The sequence below is a fragment of the Seriola dumerili genome, unplaced genomic scaffold (assembly GCF_002260705.1).
Source record: "Seriola dumerili isolate Sdu_G_001 unplaced genomic scaffold, Sdu_1.0 BDQW01000052.1, whole genome shotgun sequence".
Classification (NCBI taxonomy): domain Eukaryota; kingdom Metazoa; phylum Chordata; class Actinopteri; order Carangiformes; family Carangidae; genus Seriola; species Seriola dumerili.
In genome coordinates, this window is record NW_019174307.1 from 4,248,016 (window position 1) to 4,268,768 (window position 20,753).

The 20,753-nt window shown below is 40.3% G+C and overlaps 2 protein-coding genes across 2 annotated transcripts in view; one reads left to right on the plus strand and one right to left on the minus strand.

Moving 5' to 3' along the window:
• Positions 1 to 74: 74 nt before the first annotated feature.
• On the minus strand, positions 75 to 5,594 carry acmsd (aminocarboxymuconate semialdehyde decarboxylase). Its single transcript, XM_022740919.1, has 10 exons — positions 5,427 to 5,594; positions 3,602 to 3,646; positions 2,672 to 2,768; positions 2,533 to 2,582; positions 2,017 to 2,253; positions 1,730 to 1,823; positions 1,190 to 1,285; positions 897 to 1,069; positions 488 to 586; positions 75 to 347 (listed from the first exon to the last, which is right to left on the minus strand). The coding sequence occupies exons 1-10, from the start codon at positions 5,481 to 5,483 to the stop codon at positions 285 to 287; spliced, it is 1,011 nt and encodes a 336-aa protein (XP_022596640.1). The 5' UTR covers positions 5,484 to 5,594; the 3' UTR covers positions 75 to 284.
• Positions 5,595 to 6,784: 1,190 nt separating this feature from the next.
• LOC111218470 (transmembrane protein 163-like) overlaps positions 6,785 to 20,753 on the plus strand; it is a 58,528-nt gene continuing 44,559 nt past the window's right edge. Inside the window, exons 1-2 of the mRNA XM_022740797.1 lie at positions 6,785 to 6,986; positions 13,370 to 13,489. Of these exons, the coding sequence (XP_022596518.1) occupies positions 6,785 to 6,986; positions 13,370 to 13,489 (322 nt within the window). The remainder of the gene's footprint in view (positions 6,987 to 13,369; positions 13,490 to 20,753) is intronic.

Below are 20,753 nucleotides of genomic sequence, written 5' to 3' on the forward strand. Positions count from 1 at the left end.
AATATAAGAGCTGATTTTAAAACACAATTGTAATGTAATTGTAATTATTCCCTTCATGCACGTCAATCAGTCTCCATTTCCGTTCTCAGGGACACTTGTGTTTTATATTGAGCTCAATACAAATAACAATGCTGACAGTAAAATACTTTATTATAACAAACCGTATTACAATTGGTTATCACTATACAAGCTTCAGGATATTTTGTATCATCAAAATATGTATATCTGAATAAAGCTGTTACACTGAATCACTTGGTATAGCAATTGTATTTGAGATTTTTATGTTACTCAAATTGCTCACGTTTCAGTCCCAAAAATTCCAGTGCATTTCCAGCAAGCAATTTATCCTGCAATGAAAGGAATACGCATCAGACTGCACTGTGTTCCTGACAAGCCTTTTATACCTGTGTACATGTGTTATAGAGTCAATTCATGACAGCAACACTGATGTGCACTTTCTAAATGAAGGAGAGGGAAATATTGTTACCTTTAGTGTCTCATCAAACTCATCCATTGACTCAATCAGTGATCCCGGCTGTAGCTCACCCAGTGGAAATGGATAATCTGTTCCCAGCATCACTTTATCCTTAAAAGAGGAATACACATGTGTGAATTTAGAAAACAACGTTGAGCTCATCGACAGTATTTCTGTCAAAGTGCTGAAGGCAGGAATAGTTACTGTCATCAGCAGAATTACTGTAAAGAATCAGAATGCCTCCACACACAGAGGAGCAGTGTGCGACCTTAATGAGCCCTGGTACACAGTTTTTGTATCTAAGGTTAAAGTGGTATGACAGGAATAACTGCTGATGTGCTCAATCTACCCGCTCACTCTCCATGCTCGACACTGCAACACTCCCTCGGAGTCTTTACAGAAATGAATGAATGAAGCTCACTTTTCCAATAACATCAATGAGCAGCTTCAGGGAGGTGGGATCATGAACTAGGGAGTCAGTGTAGAACGAGCCAAGGTATTTCCGTGGACTGATCTGGTTGTCGACTGCACACAGGTCAGGGCGGACTGTGTGGCCGTGTTCAATTCTGCCGACGGTGAATGGGAAAGAGCCACCTGTAACCAGATGAACAAAATACATTTAAGGTCAAACGACAACACACAGAGTCTCATTACACCTTAAACTGTGCAGGAAGTGAGAATGCTTTGAAGGCTACGTTTAAAATACTTCTCTACCTCCATGAGCAAAGCAGACTTTCAGTTTAGGAAATCTCTCGAAGACACCTCCAAATATCATCGAGCAAATAGCCATGGTTGTCTCTGAGGGCATGCCTTTGTGATGGAAAAGACAACAAAATATAATCTCTCTTTTCAAACTGTAATGGAATGTCTTGGTATTGTATGGCAGTGTAAGTGGGTTAGTATACTAAGTGACAAACAAAATGGAGCATGATTGATCACCATTAACCATGATCACAATTCATCAAATACGATATGAAAGCTAAAATACTAAAAGCTAAAATTTTGGCGATTTTAAACATGCGGGGGACTGCAATGATTTGGTTTTGATGGTTTCATCAATTATTATAGGAAACATTATGGGCAATAATAATAGTAGGCATAATCTACTGCTGTGTTTTTGCTCTTAGTTTGGTTTGTTACGCAGAGATATTTATGGCTCAGTTTCAGTCATTTCAGACAAACAGATTGCAAGAAAAGTTATTTTCTTGGGAGGGAGACATTTAATATCTACTCTTCCTACTCTATCTCCCTCACCCACCAGCCAGGGCAGCCAATACTTAGCCATCCTCCCATCTGTCTGCATGTCCCACGGGTGGACAAAAACAGAGCAGCCCAGCTCCTCAGCTGCCTGTGGGGTGGACACACTGCAAGATCAGTATTTCTCCATGAAAGAGAAACTGACCTATGAATACAAAGGAATGTCACTGCAGTCATTAAGTCTAACCAGTGAATTGTAAACATCGGACACATTGGCACATTTGCAACTACTATCACCAGGAATATTATGATATAAGCGTATACTATAGTATGAAATGTCTCACAGCGTAGAAGGGATAGAGTTCAGAGGCATTGAGGTCCCAGTTGTTGATATGTGAGCCAATCTGCACCCCAGGGAATCCCAGCTCCTTCACGCAGCGCCTCATCTCCAGGACGGCCAAGTCAGGAGCTTGCATGGGCAGCGTTCCCAGGCCCACAAACCTCTTGGGGTGGCTACGCACTGTCTGGGCCAAATTGTCGTTTAAAATGGTGCAGAGATCCAGCGTGTCATGAGGCTTGGCCTGCAATCCAAAAATAAAATGAAAACAGGTAAATATATGTGTGAGATGAACAAAAAGACAGTTTAGCAGCTTTGCAGGCAAGTATATAATCCACCATGGTACTGCTCAAAAGAAGTTAAATTTAATTTGCTTTTTTTCAGCATGAGTGGGAAGACGGAGCTCGCAATAAGTGAGGGCGCAGTAAACAATACTCCGTAGTTTCAGGCACTCAGCAATAAAACATGATACTGTAGCTGCATTGTTTTTGATCTCATTTGCTCTGACTTCACGTGCACTCACCCAGTAACTGAACATCACGGGGACAGTAGAAAGGGCTTGAACCGTCACACCTGAATATTATACAGAAACATTGTTTTTAGTCATCCGTAAGATGACAAGCTGTAACACTTGTTTACGTCTTTCATGTCTGTGCACGTACCATGTTGATCCATGTCTTGTATGCGTGTGCTTGCATCCCAGCAGTTCTCTTGAATCACTCGGAACAGCTTCCCATCCTTCATCATCTTAGCTTCACCCTGGAACACAGCATTAACACCAGTCACATCCCCAACTGATATGACTACTCTTAAGATGTTCACTGTCTCTCCATTGTAGAGTCTGGATACTTTGGCAGATTTATTGTCCTTGCTATTTGTCATTTCACTCATTATCATTCACAATTTTTCAAGCTCATGTGACTTTTGGGTTTTATAATGTTTCAAAATACAACCACATGATGGCAGCAGGCAGCTGAGTCATACTTTCATGGTACACATAGTACTTGTTTTTCATATGAATTTAATTACAGACCTAAATACACAAACAACATCTGGCTAGTTTATCCTTCCTTTTAATTGCTGTAATTAACAATCTCTTATCTTGGATGTTACAATTTGGCTCTGAGTCCTGTCAGATCTTGCTTTTAACATTGGCATCTGTACTTAAACAGATGTTCATCAACAGACACAGCTTTTGTTTGTATGCATCAGTGTGACACATTCCACTATTAGTCCGCATGTTCAATTAGCTGGTGGCAAAAGTTCAACCAACGTCTTCTGCAAAAAGTTGCATCGGCCACACAGCTGCCAGTCTGCTCTGCGTTCTGTTGTGTTGCCGCTGTGTTTGAAGTGAATGTCTCTGCTGACGCAGTGGCAACGTGCTGAGTTCTGCAGCTGCTCACAGAGCCAGGGCCAGCCTGACAGGTCCACAGGGTGGGGTGCAGCCGGGAAGAACCTGCTGTGTGCCCAGCATAGTGCGCAGTACAATTGCGTAAGTGCTCCTGTACCTGTGCCCTTTCTGTCTGCATAGAAATATATATATATATATATATAATATATATATATATATATCTAGATGTATGTTGACTCACCTTGCAGTGATGGTGCAGCTGGACAAACCCATCATATCCATACCTCTGAAACACATGCAAAACACAATTAATAAATGTACAGTTTTTAAATATCACATTATACAAAATAGATGCATTAGATTACATTTATTATTATTATTATTATTATTTTTTGTTTTAAAATCTGTAAAGATAAAGAAGAGCATGGTTTATTATTCTCCATGCACTTTGGTAAAAAGCCTTTATAAATTGTGTTATCCCATTTGCAAGGGTTCAATTTTCTTCCTAGAAGACTATCCACTCCAACGCCCTGGATCAACAGTGAATGCCATCTGAGGCTGTTGATTCTTTTGCATACAAATGAAGCCGCAGACGATCTATGTGAGCAATACAGCCAGTAAAGCCCCACTTCATATCCCTCCAGATCAGCAGAACGGTGTACTTAGTAAATAGATAGAGGTAGAGAAGCTTCAGCTTTTCAAAATGCAAAGTGGGTTTTACACCCTTTAACTTTTAAAGGTGTGATGTCTTGCAGTGGCTATTTCAATGACAGCCTGCTTTTAGTGAAATAAATACATAACAGTTCAATGGTAGAAATGTTAAGAAATTAATTCTCTGTTTAAAGTCCTGCGACACCAGGCCGTCTACCAGCTCAAAAAACACTGTCCACTACTGAGAAAGATGCATTAGCTCTGTTTGGGCTTTTAGAGACGCCAGTTGTAAAACATGGTTAATACTTGGATTTTGTTGATCTTTCCAGGACTTCTTAGGCAACCAATACAAATCCCAAATACATGTATTTGGATTTCAGTTTGTCCTCTAATGGTGTAATAACAATGTTTTATAATTGCTGTGCTTTGTTGAACTGTATTACATTATACAGTGGGTTTTTTTCTGTTATTTAGCCCACCCTCATTGAAATAAGAGGAGTGGAAATAACAAAAACACCAGTTGTTATGATGCAATAAAACTCAACAGCACCACAAACTACAGCCTCCAAAATGACCATAAAGTTGAATCAGCACCTCTCTAAAACAATTTCAAAACAAACTCAACATGTGTTGAACATAGGGGTTAAATAATCTTTGTGTGCACTGATTTCTTTCTTTTCTTTTTTTTCTTTCTTTTCTTTTCTTTTTTTTTTACTTCTTTGTACCAAAAAGACATTTCCAAGTTTTCCTCACCTGGTCACTCGGTCAGGTTATCAAGTCCCATGGCTGCTTATGTTGGTATGGTTGGTATGGATATACAGTGTTATGTAAATTAATTACACTAAATGTTTGTGCTTGCATGCATTCAAAGACAAATGTTTACATAAGTGAAACTGTAGGCTACTGTACCACTGAAAATACAGTAATAAGAAAAGAAAGAAAGAAAGAAAGAAAGAGTAATAGAAAGCTTGTGGGAGCATTTGCAGGCAATGTTTCCTGTCCAGCAATAAATGTGGGAAATGATTAGCTAAAGCCAGGCCTCCACAGTGACAAAGACATAAGAGCAGGATCAGACAGCGCAAGGCCGGAGCCTCCTATTGATTAAAGTTTAACCATCCATAGAGAAGACAGACTTTTGGAGTGAGCTGTTAAACTCCTTGCAGACACTCCAATGGGAAATGCCTCTACATTTTATTTCAGGCTGCTGGTATTTAATAGCATTGGATTCAAGGAGAACCTCTGCCTGACACAGAACTGATACAAAGATGTGTGTGTGTGTGTGTGTGTTTTTTTTTGTAAACCCACTGAACCACACAAAATTAGATCTAGCCCATAAATTGTGTGTGTCAAGGCTCAAGGTTAAGGCACCAGGCTGTGACAAACGGCGCGCAGATCCTTCATGTACTTGTGCCTACCTGCTTCAGATCGGGCCAGTCCTTTGGTAAAATATGATTATGAATATCAACCTTCATCCTGGTTGGATAACCCGCGGGAAAAGTTGAGAGTTCTGCTTCAGAGAGATTTCTAGCAATAACTGCGCACACGACTAGTGAATCCACTCCCTGCCCTCAGCCTGAAGCCAATGACCAACAGGTGAATGCCTGCTGGGAAAGCCTTGTCATTTATTACCTAATCTGTACAACAAACAGACAGTAACCAGAGGTCTGACCAGACTGGTTAACACTGTTAGCAGCTGATATTCTGAACCATGAAGAGATATTGTCTCTAACTTCATTATTCACTCTTACCACCACCACCAACACACACACACACACGCGCGCGCGGTTTAAAGCAGCACTTCTGTGCAGCTCAGTTGAAATTCACTAACTTTTGGAACAAGTTAATGTGGCATGTGATACTTGTCAGGGTTTCTTCTCACCTGCTCACGGCCCTGTGTTGTGGCGCCCCCTGATGGTTAATATTGAAGCCTGGTGATGAAGGTATTACGAGTCAAGGCAGCAGGCAGGTAAAAATGCCTAAGGTGTGAAAATAGTTGATTTCTCTGAATTTGATAGTTGATCATCAACGAGGCAATTCTGAGATTCGAAGGAGAACGCACCATCAATAAAGATGTTTACCTGATTATGAGATAAATAAACTGATAAAAGTGTCATGTGACATTATTATGGAGTCATCAGCAGAGACAATCTGTTGTTCTTGACTTTACATGTTGCTTGATGCATAACGGCTCCATTAAAGTTTCGTCTCATGCATAAATCAAAGCTAATTTGTAGAAAATCCCTGAGTAATTCCGGACAGATGTCACTGAGTGTTTCGTGCAGTGGTCTGTAGAAGCGCTGAGATCTGAGAGGAGGAGAGAAGGAGGAAGGGGAGGAGGAAAAAAAACTTGCTGGCACCGCCTGCAAGATTCACAGCGGATCTCAGCGATTTATCGCATCGCCGCATCTAACCCTAAAGTCTCTGTAAGTGAGTGAGCCGGACAGGGTGTTTACATCCAGTCTGTAGAGCTGTTCCTCGCAGTGTGGACTTCACACACACACACACACACACACACACAGGGAGTGGTTTCGCTGCTGATGCCGGGGAGATAAATCCTTTATCCCCCATCTCCTCCTCCTCTTCTCTCGCCATCTCTTATCTCCCTCCCCTGCGCAACTGAGTCGACACCGGTGGCATATTGGACGCGCTGGATGGCTGCTGCACTTATCGAACCGGTGTGAATCTTTTCTTTTTCTTTTTTTTTTCCCCCCTTTCTTTATCTTCATCATCCTCTGCCTCTGAGTCTGACAACAAAACAACAACTGCAGAAACAATGTCAGACCCGGCGACCCAAGAGTCCTACCCTGTCCCAGACCCGACTATTGTGGATCCCTGCCCCGCCACGGTGCGGAACGGCCAGTGCGCCCCGGATGGCTTCACTAACAACCATCACCAGCAAGACAAACCCCCCGGCCAGCCAGAGCCGTTCACCACGGGCCAGGAGATGAGAATCACAGACAGTGTGGAGGGAGAAGGTAACTTCATCCGTCTCTGTCATGTTTGGATGTGTTTTTTTTTTGTTGTTGTTTTTTTTAACTTATGGATGTGGATTTGTGAGTGTTGGGGTGTTTGTGTGTGTGTGGTTGGGGGCGGGGGCACCCTGGGGAGATGGAAGGGGTATTTTTACCCATGAGAGATATTTTTAGTTCAGCTCTTACCTGAATAATTTATGATAGTCCTACATCAGCAGGATTCAGATGTTCAGAAGTTGAATTCAAAGCTTATAGCATTGTTAAATTGCTTCTAGTCCCCAAAGGCATTCATTCATTCATTCATTCATTCATTCATTCATTCATTCATTCAGTCATTCCTCTCAGTTTTAGACATTGCATTGCCTCAGGGGACAAAGTTGCCTGAGGGAATTAAATTGTTCCTCAGAACAGGCTGAACTCTAATACCAATCACATGTATGTCCTATGAACCCTTAAGTGTGCATTTACCTTTGCTTAACCACATGTGTGTGTGTGTGTGTGTGTGTGTGTGTGTGTGATTTTTCTACTAGTATAGTCCCATTCATCATTCATCATCTAATATGCATAAAACCTGTGAAACAAAACATTCCACAGTGGATAACAAGAGGGCCTCAGTTATACAATAGATCCTGAGCCTGTTGCTCAGTTTATATAGGCTTTCAGTAGGTTTATTAAATGTAATGTATGTTCACTAGATCTGGCTTCAAGGGATATCTGTCATGTAAATCAAAATGGTGTAGATTTCCCTGCTATATTCTACAAATGTTTGAGCATGTTATAGGAAACATGGTTATTGCAGTCAGTGTTATGGATTTGGATAATTTCTAATAGCTGGAATCATCTATCCACCTTGTGCCTACTCAAGAAAAGATAAATATAAGGTCAGAATGAAGGATTTTAGAAGAACAACATCTTTTTCGTCTTTAAAAAACAAAAAAACAAAGATCTTCTGGTTCCTTCAATGGCTTTAAGACACTGATCAGTTGAAAGATTTGAACTCAGATTGATTCTTGAGGACGATTGATCCCTTTAAGGAGTGCTCCAGTGATTCAGTGTCACACTTCCGCAGAGCTTGTGAGAGACAGATGGTGGAAACGGTTGAAATCAAAGCAGCAGAGATATAGCTACCAGCTTTTATCCCTCATATGGGTCAAGTTCCAAAAACATTTGATCCACTGCAACTCAAGAGCGTCTTTCATTCTGCCTGGTGAACATCTTTCCGACTTCACACTTTCAGTTTGTGAGGCTTTCCGTTGAACAGCGCTCGTTATGACATGACAGAATTCTTTTCTCAGATTTGACAAAACTCCTCGAGAACCATAGGCGTCGTTGTTCAATGGTTTTAACAAGCTGAAGCATTACTAATCCTGACTGTTGTGGTGATTCTTAAGTGTAAAATTGGTGGAATGTCCCTTTAATTGCACGTAGTCCATTGTGTTACTTTGCTTGTGATGTTGGGTGAGGTACTGTAAATAAAGGTTGTTAGCTTCTATATAGATCACAGAGATATTAAAAGCGATGTGAGCAGGCACCAAGGGGAAAACTTTCCTTTAAACGTCAAGCAATTTGAATATTTCACGCAAAAGCGAGGTTTGAACCAACGTGCAATCATGCAAACACACATTTCAACACAATATATTGCAGACATTCATACGCTCCCTCCTCCCTCCCTCCCTCCCTCCCCCGGTTTCCTCATCTCTCTCCTATTTACATAAATGTCCCTGCCGATGCTGTAAGAAACCCTCTGCAGGTTTCTGATCATGGTTAATCCAAGCCAGAGAGTTTTTCCTTTCCTGATTTAATGATGTCTGATGGCATTGCAGTAAGGATGATAGGGAAAGTTAAGAGAAGACTTTAAAATTATTTAAAAAAAGTAATTATTTATCTCTTTTGGGTCATTCCTCTCCCACGGGTTTTAGGCCTATATTCAGTCACGTGTCTCCTCTTGCGAACGTGTACGAGAGGTGTGTAATCAGCCTTTTGAGCAAGATGCCTGATGTTAATTATTTTTAGAAAAGAGAGGTGCGACAGAGACAAGTGTCAAGAGAGAGGCACACACTCACAACCAGCCACCCACCCACCCACACAAGACTGTGTGTGTGTGTCACGGAGCGCTGTATGAGGAGATGTTGAGCACATGCCTCTTGTCTGAACCCCCAGCCAGGGATCATGTGAGCAGAGTGATTTAACCATGCTGTGTCACTTCCCCCTCTGCCAGACACACACACACACACACACACACACACACACACACACACACACACACACACACACACATACACACACACACACACACACACAGACAAACACAAGCTGGTTAGCCAGTTTAGCTAATATGGTTTTACACTAAAAAGTTTAGTTCAGTTTTATTTAACATTTGAATTTGTCTTCAGTTTGTAGTTGAGGAAATGAGTGTTTGATGTGTTTGGAAAATTCCACTCACTCAAGCTTCACTGATTAGTGATCCTGCATTTACTGGAAATAATATCCATAGAAAACTCATTCAGTGTTAACAGAGCATGTCCAGTCACTGGTTATAAAACCTGTGTTTTGCAATCAAGAAAAAATGTCAAATATACCGTTTGACTTATAACATAATTATTGATGTTTATAGATCAAACTGCAGACAGAGTTGATCAGTAGTTTGCATGATTTAAGTTAATGTAAATATATATATATATTTTGTTACATGTTGCTCCATATGAATCCCTCCCTGTACAAAGCACACATGCACATGTACAACATGTTTCTTAGAGGGATGTTTACACAGACCAACACACTGGGACATTTTTTTTTTTTTTGTTTTTTTTTTTATTTTTTTTTTTTTTTTTTTTTTTTTTTTTTTTTTTGTTTTTTTTTTTTTTTTTTTTTTTTTTTTGTTTTTTTTTCTTTTTTTTTTTTTTTTTTTTTTTGTTAGCATTACTTAACCCCCCCCCCCCCACACACACACACACACACACACACACAAACACACACACACACACACACACACTCAGCTGGACAGTGTGACAGTTGACTTAATTTGCCAATAATGCGGCAAATTGATCCTGCCCCTGCCCCAGCTGAGGCCTTCCAGATGATTTTTAACCCCCTTTCGGCAAAAAGCCTTGTGTTAATTTTCTTTGAAGTTTTGTCTTCAAAGAAATAAATTACAACCCGATGAATTGATTTCACATCATGAAATGTAATAAAATATGGATGTAAAAATGCTAAATATCAACAAAACTGAAGATGTCAGGTTGAAGTTAAAGCTACCAGATTTCTCAACTAGTTAAATGCATACTGGCTGTTTTTGCCTCAGATTACAGGAGCTGTACATTTTTGTATCAAAAAGTATATATTTCTTTACAGATGCATCATAACAGACTTGGATATAAAAAGTGTCTGACAGTTACAGATAATTAGCTGAACTAAACCAAAGTCAGCTGAAGTAGTGTACAGCTTGGAGTGCAAAGGTCTGGCTGTCTTTAAAAAAAAAAAACAGTTGGTGGGAAGCTGGTGAGGGATTGTATTCTAGTAGCAGCACCATCTCCCTCTGGATGCTCTGTCTACACTCTCCTTCTGTCTACACCCACACTAGACAGTTGGAGTTAGCAACATGAAGACCTGCAGGCAGAGTGAACTGACTACTCCAGATTGGGAAGAAAAAAAAAAGATAAAAAAGAAGGAAGAGTCAAATAAATGTGACATTCTTGGTACGATTACAGTATTGGATTGTAGGAGTATAAAATGGACAAAGGGTACTGTAATGTACTGCCCCAGCAACAAGCTTTTGGATGGAAATTGGGGAACCTCTGTTAGGACCAAATTCCTAATAAAACACCTGCAATACAAACTGTACATGCAGAATTTGAAACAATTTAACAGGCAGAGAGGACATACCTAAATATGTGCCATGGGTTGCATTATGGGAAATGTATGATCTAACATTTTTGGAGCTTGACCCAGATGAGCGATTAAGGAGTGCACTGATTTGTACCATTCTTTAAAATCTTTCCTGAGTCTTTTGCAGATCCCCAACATGTATGGAAGTGCAACACTAAAACACTGTAGTTCTACTTTAACTCTTAAAACTGTTTGATTACTCACTTCTGAAAACTGACGCGGTCATCAGTTGTGTCCCGTTAGAAGCTGTATAGAGGTCCTCTTACTCTATAAAACAATCACATGACTTTATCAGCTCTCTATCAGCTGTTGCTTCTGGAAGGAGTCCCTCTCTGTGACGCACAGACAGTGAGAGAAAATTCCCCCAAAGCAGTTTTATACACAAAAAAAAAAAAGTTTTTCTTTGGTAAACTGTCCCCCTTTCAAATATAAAAAAGCCGAGGCCTAAATTAAAACATTCAAGTAATTTCCAAATATGATTATTAAATTACATCCAGAACATTTGGTTTAGTATGTTCAAAGCTTAAAGGAGCCTTGTTTTTCCTTTCATTAGCTCCCATTTACTGCCTATTTATGTAGCCGCACTATAGCAGTCCAAGAAGAAAACACAGAGACAAATTTCTGGATAGAATGACAACTAGTAGCATCAAAAGCCCTTTTGGATGCAAAAGTTGAGGCTTCTAAATATTACATGAATCTGCAGAGCCAGCCTCACATTTCATGGTAATGGAGCAGCTTCGGGCACTTCAGAGTCTGGGCTGTTTTGTCTGTGACTTCAGGCAGAGACTTCTCCCACAGAAACAGGGTTTGGAGCCATCAGGGGATGTATTGTATGACTTTGTCTATTTAGTCTAGAGGTTAGAAGTGAATTGTGCCTTAAAAAGCAGACAGAGTCTAATGGTCCTCACAAGGAATTGTAATGTGCTTGATTGACTTTTATTGACTTTGCTGGGGTTTTTTTTTCTGAATGGTTTATTTCTTAATGTCTTTGAATTATTCTGAGGGACTACTTTATCCTGTTCATGTATTCTGGAGCTGTGAGTGGTCTGCGTGGTGGAGTCTGTAGGTCTGTGATGGTCAGTAAAGACAGTTAAACCTGAGAAGCTGTCCCTGTGTTATGCTTCACCTATGAACTCTAATCTGCAGTATAACAAGGGTCCCCAGGCGTCTCACAGGGTTTTATGCCCCTCAGTGTAAATCCCCTGTGGCCCCTGTGCTCTCTTTGAAGGTGATGAGGATTATGTAAGAGGAAGGATTCATGTAGGGTGGTGGAAAAAAACAGTTCCCTCATTGTTCAAAGCAGTAATAATTATGCATTGATAAGCCTATGGGCCTCTTGTAGTGGATTCGTCACAAGTGCCTCACACAATGACAAAACTTTTCTATGAACAACCAGTTCAAGGAACGTGTATTGAGCAGAACCTGACCTCTGACCTTCCTGTGGCCTGGGGAAAACTGAGAAAATTTTCCTTGAAGGGTAAATAGACCGGAAAAGTTGACACAATTGTTAGTTTAACAAAAAAAAAAAAAAAAAACATTTGGAAAATGTACTTTTGACCTAAATGTTGTAGCATGCACAAACATGGCCGCTGTAGTGTGCTCTTGTGGTCAGCTTTATATGCTGTTAGTTGATTTGAAAGCCACTATAGCTGTGTCCCAATTCAAGGGCCACATCCTCCGGAGGCTGCATTTATAAAGAAACAGGCTCCAACAGGTGGATCCTTCGTGGCCTGACCTATCCCAAGATTCATTGCACACCAGCAATGAAAATAATATGGCAGCAAACAATGCTGAGTATTGGGTTTCAGCTCAGTTTAACAGCTAACATTACAACTGTTAACACCAAGGGCTTTAAAACCTTGTGTTTTTTGTGAAAAAAAGTTACGTGTTGTTAAGGTTGCTATAGGCGACAGGAGCGTAAGGGTGGGCACAGCTGGTGATGCAAAGTGAAAACTCTCCATAGGCCAGACCGTCTCATTTCGGGTTGGCCTTCGCGGTCTACGATGGCTATGAAGGGCCACACCTTCGTAGACAGTGTTCTCCTGGGGAAGCAGCCCCTGAATTGGGACACTTATATTACACTAGACATTAACCTCATTGGTGTGTCTAGCATATTAGAGGCTTTATCCTTATAGTCAGGAACAAAACACCTTCTATTTTATGGAATTGATCAAGAAGTCAGAATGTAATTACTCATTCAAATAACTTCTGGAGTGAATGAATTGAAAGTGTAAATTTTTTTTTTTTACCTCAGTATTTGTTACAGCAATGCTCCAGTGGACTCCAAGATGAAGACACACGCCAACCTTTTTTCAGTGAACCAAACACTGATTATTCAACACTGAAGAGCGTCTTGTTCTCAGCCTAGCTCACATCACCACTTATCCCACCCCAAGCTGACAAAGCATTACATAAAATGAGCTTTATAATACACAAAGAAAACACAAAGAAAAAGACAGAAGGAGTTGTCCTTGTAACAGAGCTTATGTGTCTCACTGCAGGTCTCCTCGAGAGCAGCATGCGCCTGAAGCCCCATGAGGCCCAGAGCTACAGGAAGAAGGCGCTCTGGGTCTCCTGGATCTCCATCGTGGTCACACTCATACTGGCTGTGGCAGCTTTCAGTAAGCATTTAAAACACATTTATACACATGCAACATGTACCACAGTGCCGTGAAGTAACTTTGTTGGAATATTGTGCCATTCACTCATGAGTAGACCGACTGAGTTGTTGTCATTTAAACGTCTGTGTTTGTGCAAACCTGTAGTAAGTTGTTGATCTTTTACAACGAGGGACAGGAAAAGATGCAGAAGCCTTGAGTTACATTGTTCAACACTGGTCAAAAGCAGTTGCTAGTTTGTATTTAAATGAGGTTAAATGTGACAAATGCTAATTTCAGATTTAAACAAAACAAACCATAAATAACCGTGAAATTAAATGAAACGTTCAGCTTATACGTCTGCAGGAATTTGCTTTATATTGAAGGTTTTACCACAAGAGTTGTTTATTTTAAAAGCTGAGAATGATTTGAAGCTAGTGATATTTATTTGAGGAGGAAGGAATTGGCAGGATGTCAATAACAACTGTGTGTGTAACTATTAAAATGCCACATGAAAAAACACTGAGGAAAAAACTGAGGTAATTGATTCGTGTTTAATAGTTCACTGAGGACGCATTTTCAAAGGAATCTTTAGTGTGTCCAAGTATTTTTAGTATTTTAAAAGAAGCCTTTTTTATTTAGTTGTGAAAGCAAGAACAATGTCATGTCATCCTTGCACATACAATGTGCCACTAATTTGAAATCAGCATATTATTAATAGATCAGACACATTTTTTGAGCATTATGACGACAAAGAGCATGTGCCTTTTACCCGCACTGCCATGTTGAAGGTCAACTGTCCACAGTGCAACTGAATGAATCATGGAAAATAATGTTGATAAGCTGAGAAGTCTCGGCAGGGAAACCAACAGCTCTGTTGTTAACTGCAAGTGAAACAGTGGAAGAGTGTTGAAGACACACTTGTAGTTGAAAATGTGGCTGAAAAAAAGAAACTACTTTCAATTAGAGGCTTTATTCGCCTATGAGCATTAACAGACTCTTCAGCCTCACCGTAATATGAGATCATGTAGTTTGAGCTAATTAACAGCTGATGATTCAACACCCAGGTCTATGAATATTGTTCCTGCTCTGAAATGTTTTATGATTAATCCAAATTTGATATTTTCATACCTCTCGAACAAGCTGAAACTTTCACGGGTCTCAGCCATTTATGTGGCAAGGACATACTGTAGTCTGAGAATTCATCTGTCTAAGATAAATTTGTCAATGTCCCTGTAAGAGTGCAGAATACAGATTCCCATTCTTTATTCAGATTCACCCTGAGTTGTGATCACAGAACTCGTGTCCTAGCTGGAAGTGACCGATATGTCCAATCTGATGTCTTTCCTGTGTGATAAACTTGCATTTATTCTGCTTAGCAACCCAACAACCTCAGGTCTGGAGCGAAAAATAATTAGTTTGTCTTTTGGACTCTGCCTAGCGATGCGTTGTTCAGGTCACAATATGCTGTATCTTAGTGATGGCTCTGATGCTGTGAAAGGATGTGGCAACTGTTTCAACACACGTTTTGTTGTCTTATGATATGCGGGTGGTCCGACACACAGCCTACTGTTTGCAGAAAGGGGATGTGGTTTTGTCATCCTGGTTAAGCGTGAGTTTCAAGTCATGATGTCATAAGTACAAACTTTTTGTCTTATCCTTGATGAAGCGCAACCTAGTTTTTTTTAGGCGATACAGCTGGAAACTACATGAGGGAGTTATGAGCATCTGTAAAAGATCTTGTGCATAGCATCTGGTTAAAAACACCCTTCTGTAATATAAACAAAACCTAGTTTAATTGAAAGGAATGTGCACAAAACATAATGGATGGTATACGGTGTCTGCAAATAATCAGTAGACAAATAATAAGCCACAATAAGTTATAAAGCAAACTTTCACTTCATTCGTTTTTTCAGTCGCCCACACGCCATCCAACATTTGAATACGAAATGTTTGCTTTAAAGCTGCTCTAATAAGTGATTTCATGTTAACAATGGATTACTACTTGCATGTGAAATGTGTCACAGTGATGAGCTCACAGAAAATAATCACCCAACTCTCAAGGTCACGTTAGCATCTTCTAGGTCACTGTTTTGGTTCACTCTTTTAGCAATTTTTTTCTTGGGCGATATCAAGCAGCTGCTTTCAGCGAAAAAGCTCCGTACTCGGCCAGACAGACAAAGTTGAGAAGAACATGGTGGAGCATTTAGCAGCCAAACAGCCATTTTTATTAGAAACAAGTGGAGACCCAAACTGAGCTGAAAGCAGAGGGGATATCAGACTTACATTTGTCTGGCAGCCAGAAACATGACTCCAGATGAATAATAATGTTCCTCCATATCTATCTGATGTGTAAATGATCAACTGACAACTTCACCGTATCAAAATAAAAGGTGAAAGAAAATGTCAGTGTTCTTCAAAATGGTCAAAAATCACACACTGTAGCTTTAAAATGACCTTGAACAAGGTGACAAATAGTTATGATAATGATGCTAAATTGACATGTTTATGGGGGGAATATCAGAGGTGTTGTCGCGTACTCGCAAGTTCTTCATATGAAACTGCAGAAACCGTAATAGAAATGCTGGTGGGAATGAATGGGGCTCCTATGAGACCTTTGGTGTGTGAATGACATTTCTGTTGTTGATTCATATTTGTTTGTTTTCTACAACTGAAAACCAGTGCACGGAAAACACGAAAATGTACCGCAGAGAGTGGATGTATGGGGGCTGTGTGTCTGTGTGTTTGTGAACGTAGTTCGACAGAGAACAGAGAGACTTGAACAGAAGAACATGATGACCCACAAAAATATGTACCACTGAAACAGGAGGGGAGACAGCCTGGCTACTGGGAGACAGGCAGGGAGGAACAAAAGAAAGGAGGGATGAGTGCAGGGAAGTGTAGACAAGCTCCCCTCCACCAGACATAACGGCAGCCTCAAGAGGACGGGTCAGGGGCACTGGGTTAGGAAATGAATAAATGAATGCAAGGCGTCCCTCCTCTGTCGCCACACACACAGAGAGAGAGAGAGAGAGAGAGAGAGAGAGAGAGAGAGAGAGAGAGAGGCTGTGCGCTGGAGAGGACACAACTTAGTGAAAGAGGAGAGGGACCAGAGAGACTGAGAGACAGATGGATGTGGAGGTGTGGAGTGAAGCTCTGAAAGGTGCGCTGGTACCAGGGGACGAGGCAGGATGAGTCCTGGCACGCAGCGTCAGGGATTTAGTGGTTGCGATGGCTCAACTTTAAACAACACCAGCGTGCTGTCTCCTCCTGCCTGTGGCCTAGTTTCTCTCTTTCTTTCTCTCTCTCTCTCTCTCAACATCTTCCATCTTTTATCTTTTACGTCTTGTCAGCTTGTTTCCTTACCCTCTACTTTCTTCATCTCTTCTTTATATGCTGTCTCACCATGACTCTCCCTAATAGTCCCCTTCATTATTTTCTGTTTTAATACATGATTTGTAGGCAAAGTCAGAAAATGATTTGATTCTGTGAAGCTGTCCAGTGTCTTGTACATGGATATTACGAGTTTTTCTCTAGTGGGCATGTTTTAATAAAGCACAGTAAAAGTCCCCTTTATACTTTTGATTTTTCATTCAATTGCTTTACTAGCTTTCTCTCTTTCTCTTTTCTCCCCTTTCTTCTGCCATCTCCCTTTTTCCTCTCTCTAAGGAGAAGTGCAGATCCGCTGCCCTTCTGAGACCTTTAGCAGTATTTTAACATTTAGAAGGGATGAAGGTTCAAGGCCGATCCTCTTCTGCTCTATTTTCAATTGAATTGAATCTTGAAAGTCTCGGGCATGAATGGCTGCTCTGAGTCACCTCACAACCTTTCTTGAGAAGCTGTGTTTTTGTGTCGCTATTCACCTGTGAAAGTGGTACACGTCTTTGAGGCTTTATCAGACAGATCAGGCTCAGAGAGTTAGCAGAGACCGCATTTTGAGAGGCGGGAGTAGGTCGGTTATTGTGCCGTACAGCCAGATAGACTTTGACAGGCGTGATGGACAAACAGGAAACCACAAGATAACATCAGATTTCCTTGAGGAAGTGGTCAGTAAGGCATGCGCGGTGATCTTGATCTTGATCTTCCTTCAGAAATAAATTACTCATTTATTGTTGTAAACATTGATTCTCTGAATAAAAACCAACTTGATTCCCACCTACGTTTTTTTCTGTTGTTTTGTGTAAACAAGGGTGTGACACAATAAATGTCTCGAGAGAATATTTTATTCAGCTGGTAATTGACTGGTTGATAATTGGTGATTTGCACTTTTTAAAGAAATATTTTACTTGACTTTTTTTGTTCCCTTTCCTGTTAAAAATCCCAGTGAAGCATTAACACACAACAAGTTATATTACCGTTTTTTTGTTGTTGTTTTTTTCTGAATTTCCATACTTACATCAGCACTTAGCAAAGACATATAAGGCTGTGGTCCATTTGGTTAAAGATGCCTTGCAGATTTTTCTTGTAAACAAAGAGTCTGTTTACATTCAGTGTTTCTCACCAAAGCACACTGAGTGTATTGTTAAGGCTTAATGAATGTGTAGACTGCATTTATATTTATCTTAAAACATTGTTTAGATCAACGTTTATTTGCAACAAGTCCTCCAACCTGAACAATCATACAGGTCGTGTGTGTCCCTACAGTGGCAGGCAAACCGGACCTTTGTTGTCATGGTTACATTAATAAACACTTGGAGCGTACCAACAGCGGTGTACCAGATCTTTGGCACCATCGTTACAATGATAAACAGTCACAGTTTGGTTAGGTTAAGGCACAAAAACTACTTGGGCCTTACTACGTATGCTGAATGATTGTAGCAGACACCTGCCAGCCAATCAGAGAAGAGGATTAGGGTATAAAATACAAAGAAAAGGTGTTATTTCTTTCTTCTTCTTCTTCTTCTTCTTCTTCTTCTTCTTCTTCTTCTTCTTCTTCTTCTTCTTCTTCTTCTTCTTCTTCTTCTTCAGTGAAAAGCAGAAGCTCAGATAAATGAAATAGAAGAAATACATATTTCCTTTCATTTACAATGTTTTTCATAGGGGTCTGTTTGCACATGATTACTTTCCCTCTGGCTGTGCTGAACCATTAGAAGAATTTTACATTTGTGTTTTGTCAACCTTTTAATGTTTCTCATGAGAGATCCCAGCACAGGTGAATAGATCTCCTCTCATTATCAGGTATAAGGGGAATACTGCATTGTGTTCATGTGATGCATTTGTATTATGCTCACTAAGCAGCCACAGAAAGAGCTGTTCCATATTCAGAGTGGGCAATGGACTGCACAACAACAAGGATGATTTTCAGATTGCCTTGTAAGCCCTTGAGAAGCAGGCTATTGGAGCTGGCCTGTGGACTAATAGGCTACCACATGATCAATCAGTGGCACTGCCAACAACCATTTAATGTTTGAGCAAGGAGAAGGGAAGATTGTGCTGGGAGGGAATAACAGAGGGAGGGAGCAGGAGAGATAGAATAAAGCTGAGATTGCTGAGAGAGACAGAAAGTGTCAGGGAAAAATAGGAAGGAAGGGATGAAGAAGAAGCATAGTAAAGGCAGGACAGATACTATGGGAGCATAGAAGAGAAGGAAAGTAATGAAAAGGCCAAAAGTGTGAAAAGAAGAAGATGAAGAAAGTTAGAGTGAGACAGCTGGAAATGGAAAGATAGAAAGTTGAAATAAGTCCAATTATGGAAAAGAAAGAAAGAAAGAAAAAAAAGAAAGAAAGACTCAATCATCCTTTTTTCTCTTTTCCTTTTCTTTCTGTCACTTGTTTGCTCTCTCGTTCTTTCTGTCTGCAGCGGAGCCGTAATTACGGTGATTTAACCCAGATACATAAAGTAAAAGCCCAACATAGTTATAAATAAACCATCACTTTATCTATTTGAGCCACAACTTTGTAGCTGTAGGTAGGAGGAGCTGAGTCGGCGAATGGATAAAAAAACTTTGCTGTGTGATGCAACTTTCACACAGAAACCGCATATGTGACACGTGGTGAGGAGGACACAATTAAACCCTTGTTTGACTTGAACCAGACTGCTGTCACAGGTTTAAACTCTGGTCGTCTTCATTCAAACATGACCCAGTTCAGTGACTGACGCTGTATACGCATCACCATGGCACCATCAAATAATGCCAGACCTAATAATCAAACTAAGAAGTGAACTTTCAGGTCATTAAATGTGGTTGTTGGAACATTTACAGAGGAGATTTATATTTAGATCTTCTAAAATCACAGTGCTACCAGAGTGCTTTGTTTGGGAATGTTTAGAAATGGATATTTTAGCATTGTAGTGTTTCTGTCCAGGGCTGGAGGCTTGATGATTGTTTTCAGGATGTTCTTCTGTCCATTCATGCGTCCATCCACCCACGTTCTCGTGAACATGATATCTCAGTAAAGCATTGAGAGAATTTCTTCAAATTCACTTTGACTGAAGGATAATGTGATTAGATTTTGGTGGTCAAAGGTCAAAGGTCAAGGTCACTGTGACTTTACAAAACACGATTTTGGCCTTGTGAATTCAATATCTCGGGAATCCCTTCAAATTCTAATTCTACTTTAAAAGAAGACATGGCTTTACTTGATATTGATTTTGTTTTCGTTGTTGTCTTGCATTTGGTATTCAAATGTGTACTAATTTTTATGTGTAATTAATTGTGACTGAAAATAATCCCTAGCACATGCGCTATTTCCTCCTGTTTGAGAGACATTTGGTAAACACCGCAGTGTCCAGCTGTTTTAGAAAATCACCTTTAACCTTTCAAAGGAGCGAACAAACTGGAGGCTATGGAAAATACTGAGAGACCATATAATGCATCGCTGGGTTTGGTCTTTTCAGGGGATTTATTGACGACAAGAAAAACATGATATAACAACACCAGTCTTTAAATCAAATGTGACTTGAAGTCGTTTCAGAGTGAGGTGAATTCACACCATGAATAAGGGAATACTACGCTAGACAAGAATGGACATGTTTGTATCTAAGACAGAGGACGACAAGTCACAGGATAATCATGTTTTATGACTTGCCTTTCAAGCCCGTGGTAAAGTGCTGTAACATTATGAGGATTCACTGGTGGTCGTTAAGAGATGCATTTGCTGACTCCTGCTGCTTTCACTGTCTCATTTGCTCGATCTGAAAGAATAACACAGCCAGGGCAAAAACAAATGATGAATCACAGAAGGCAGAGTGTACACACTGGAGGTGTTTGCATTGAGCCGTACAGTGGTATCTGCAGGCCATTCATCATATTGGGCCTGTCGCTGCAGAAACACAGTCGTACCAATAA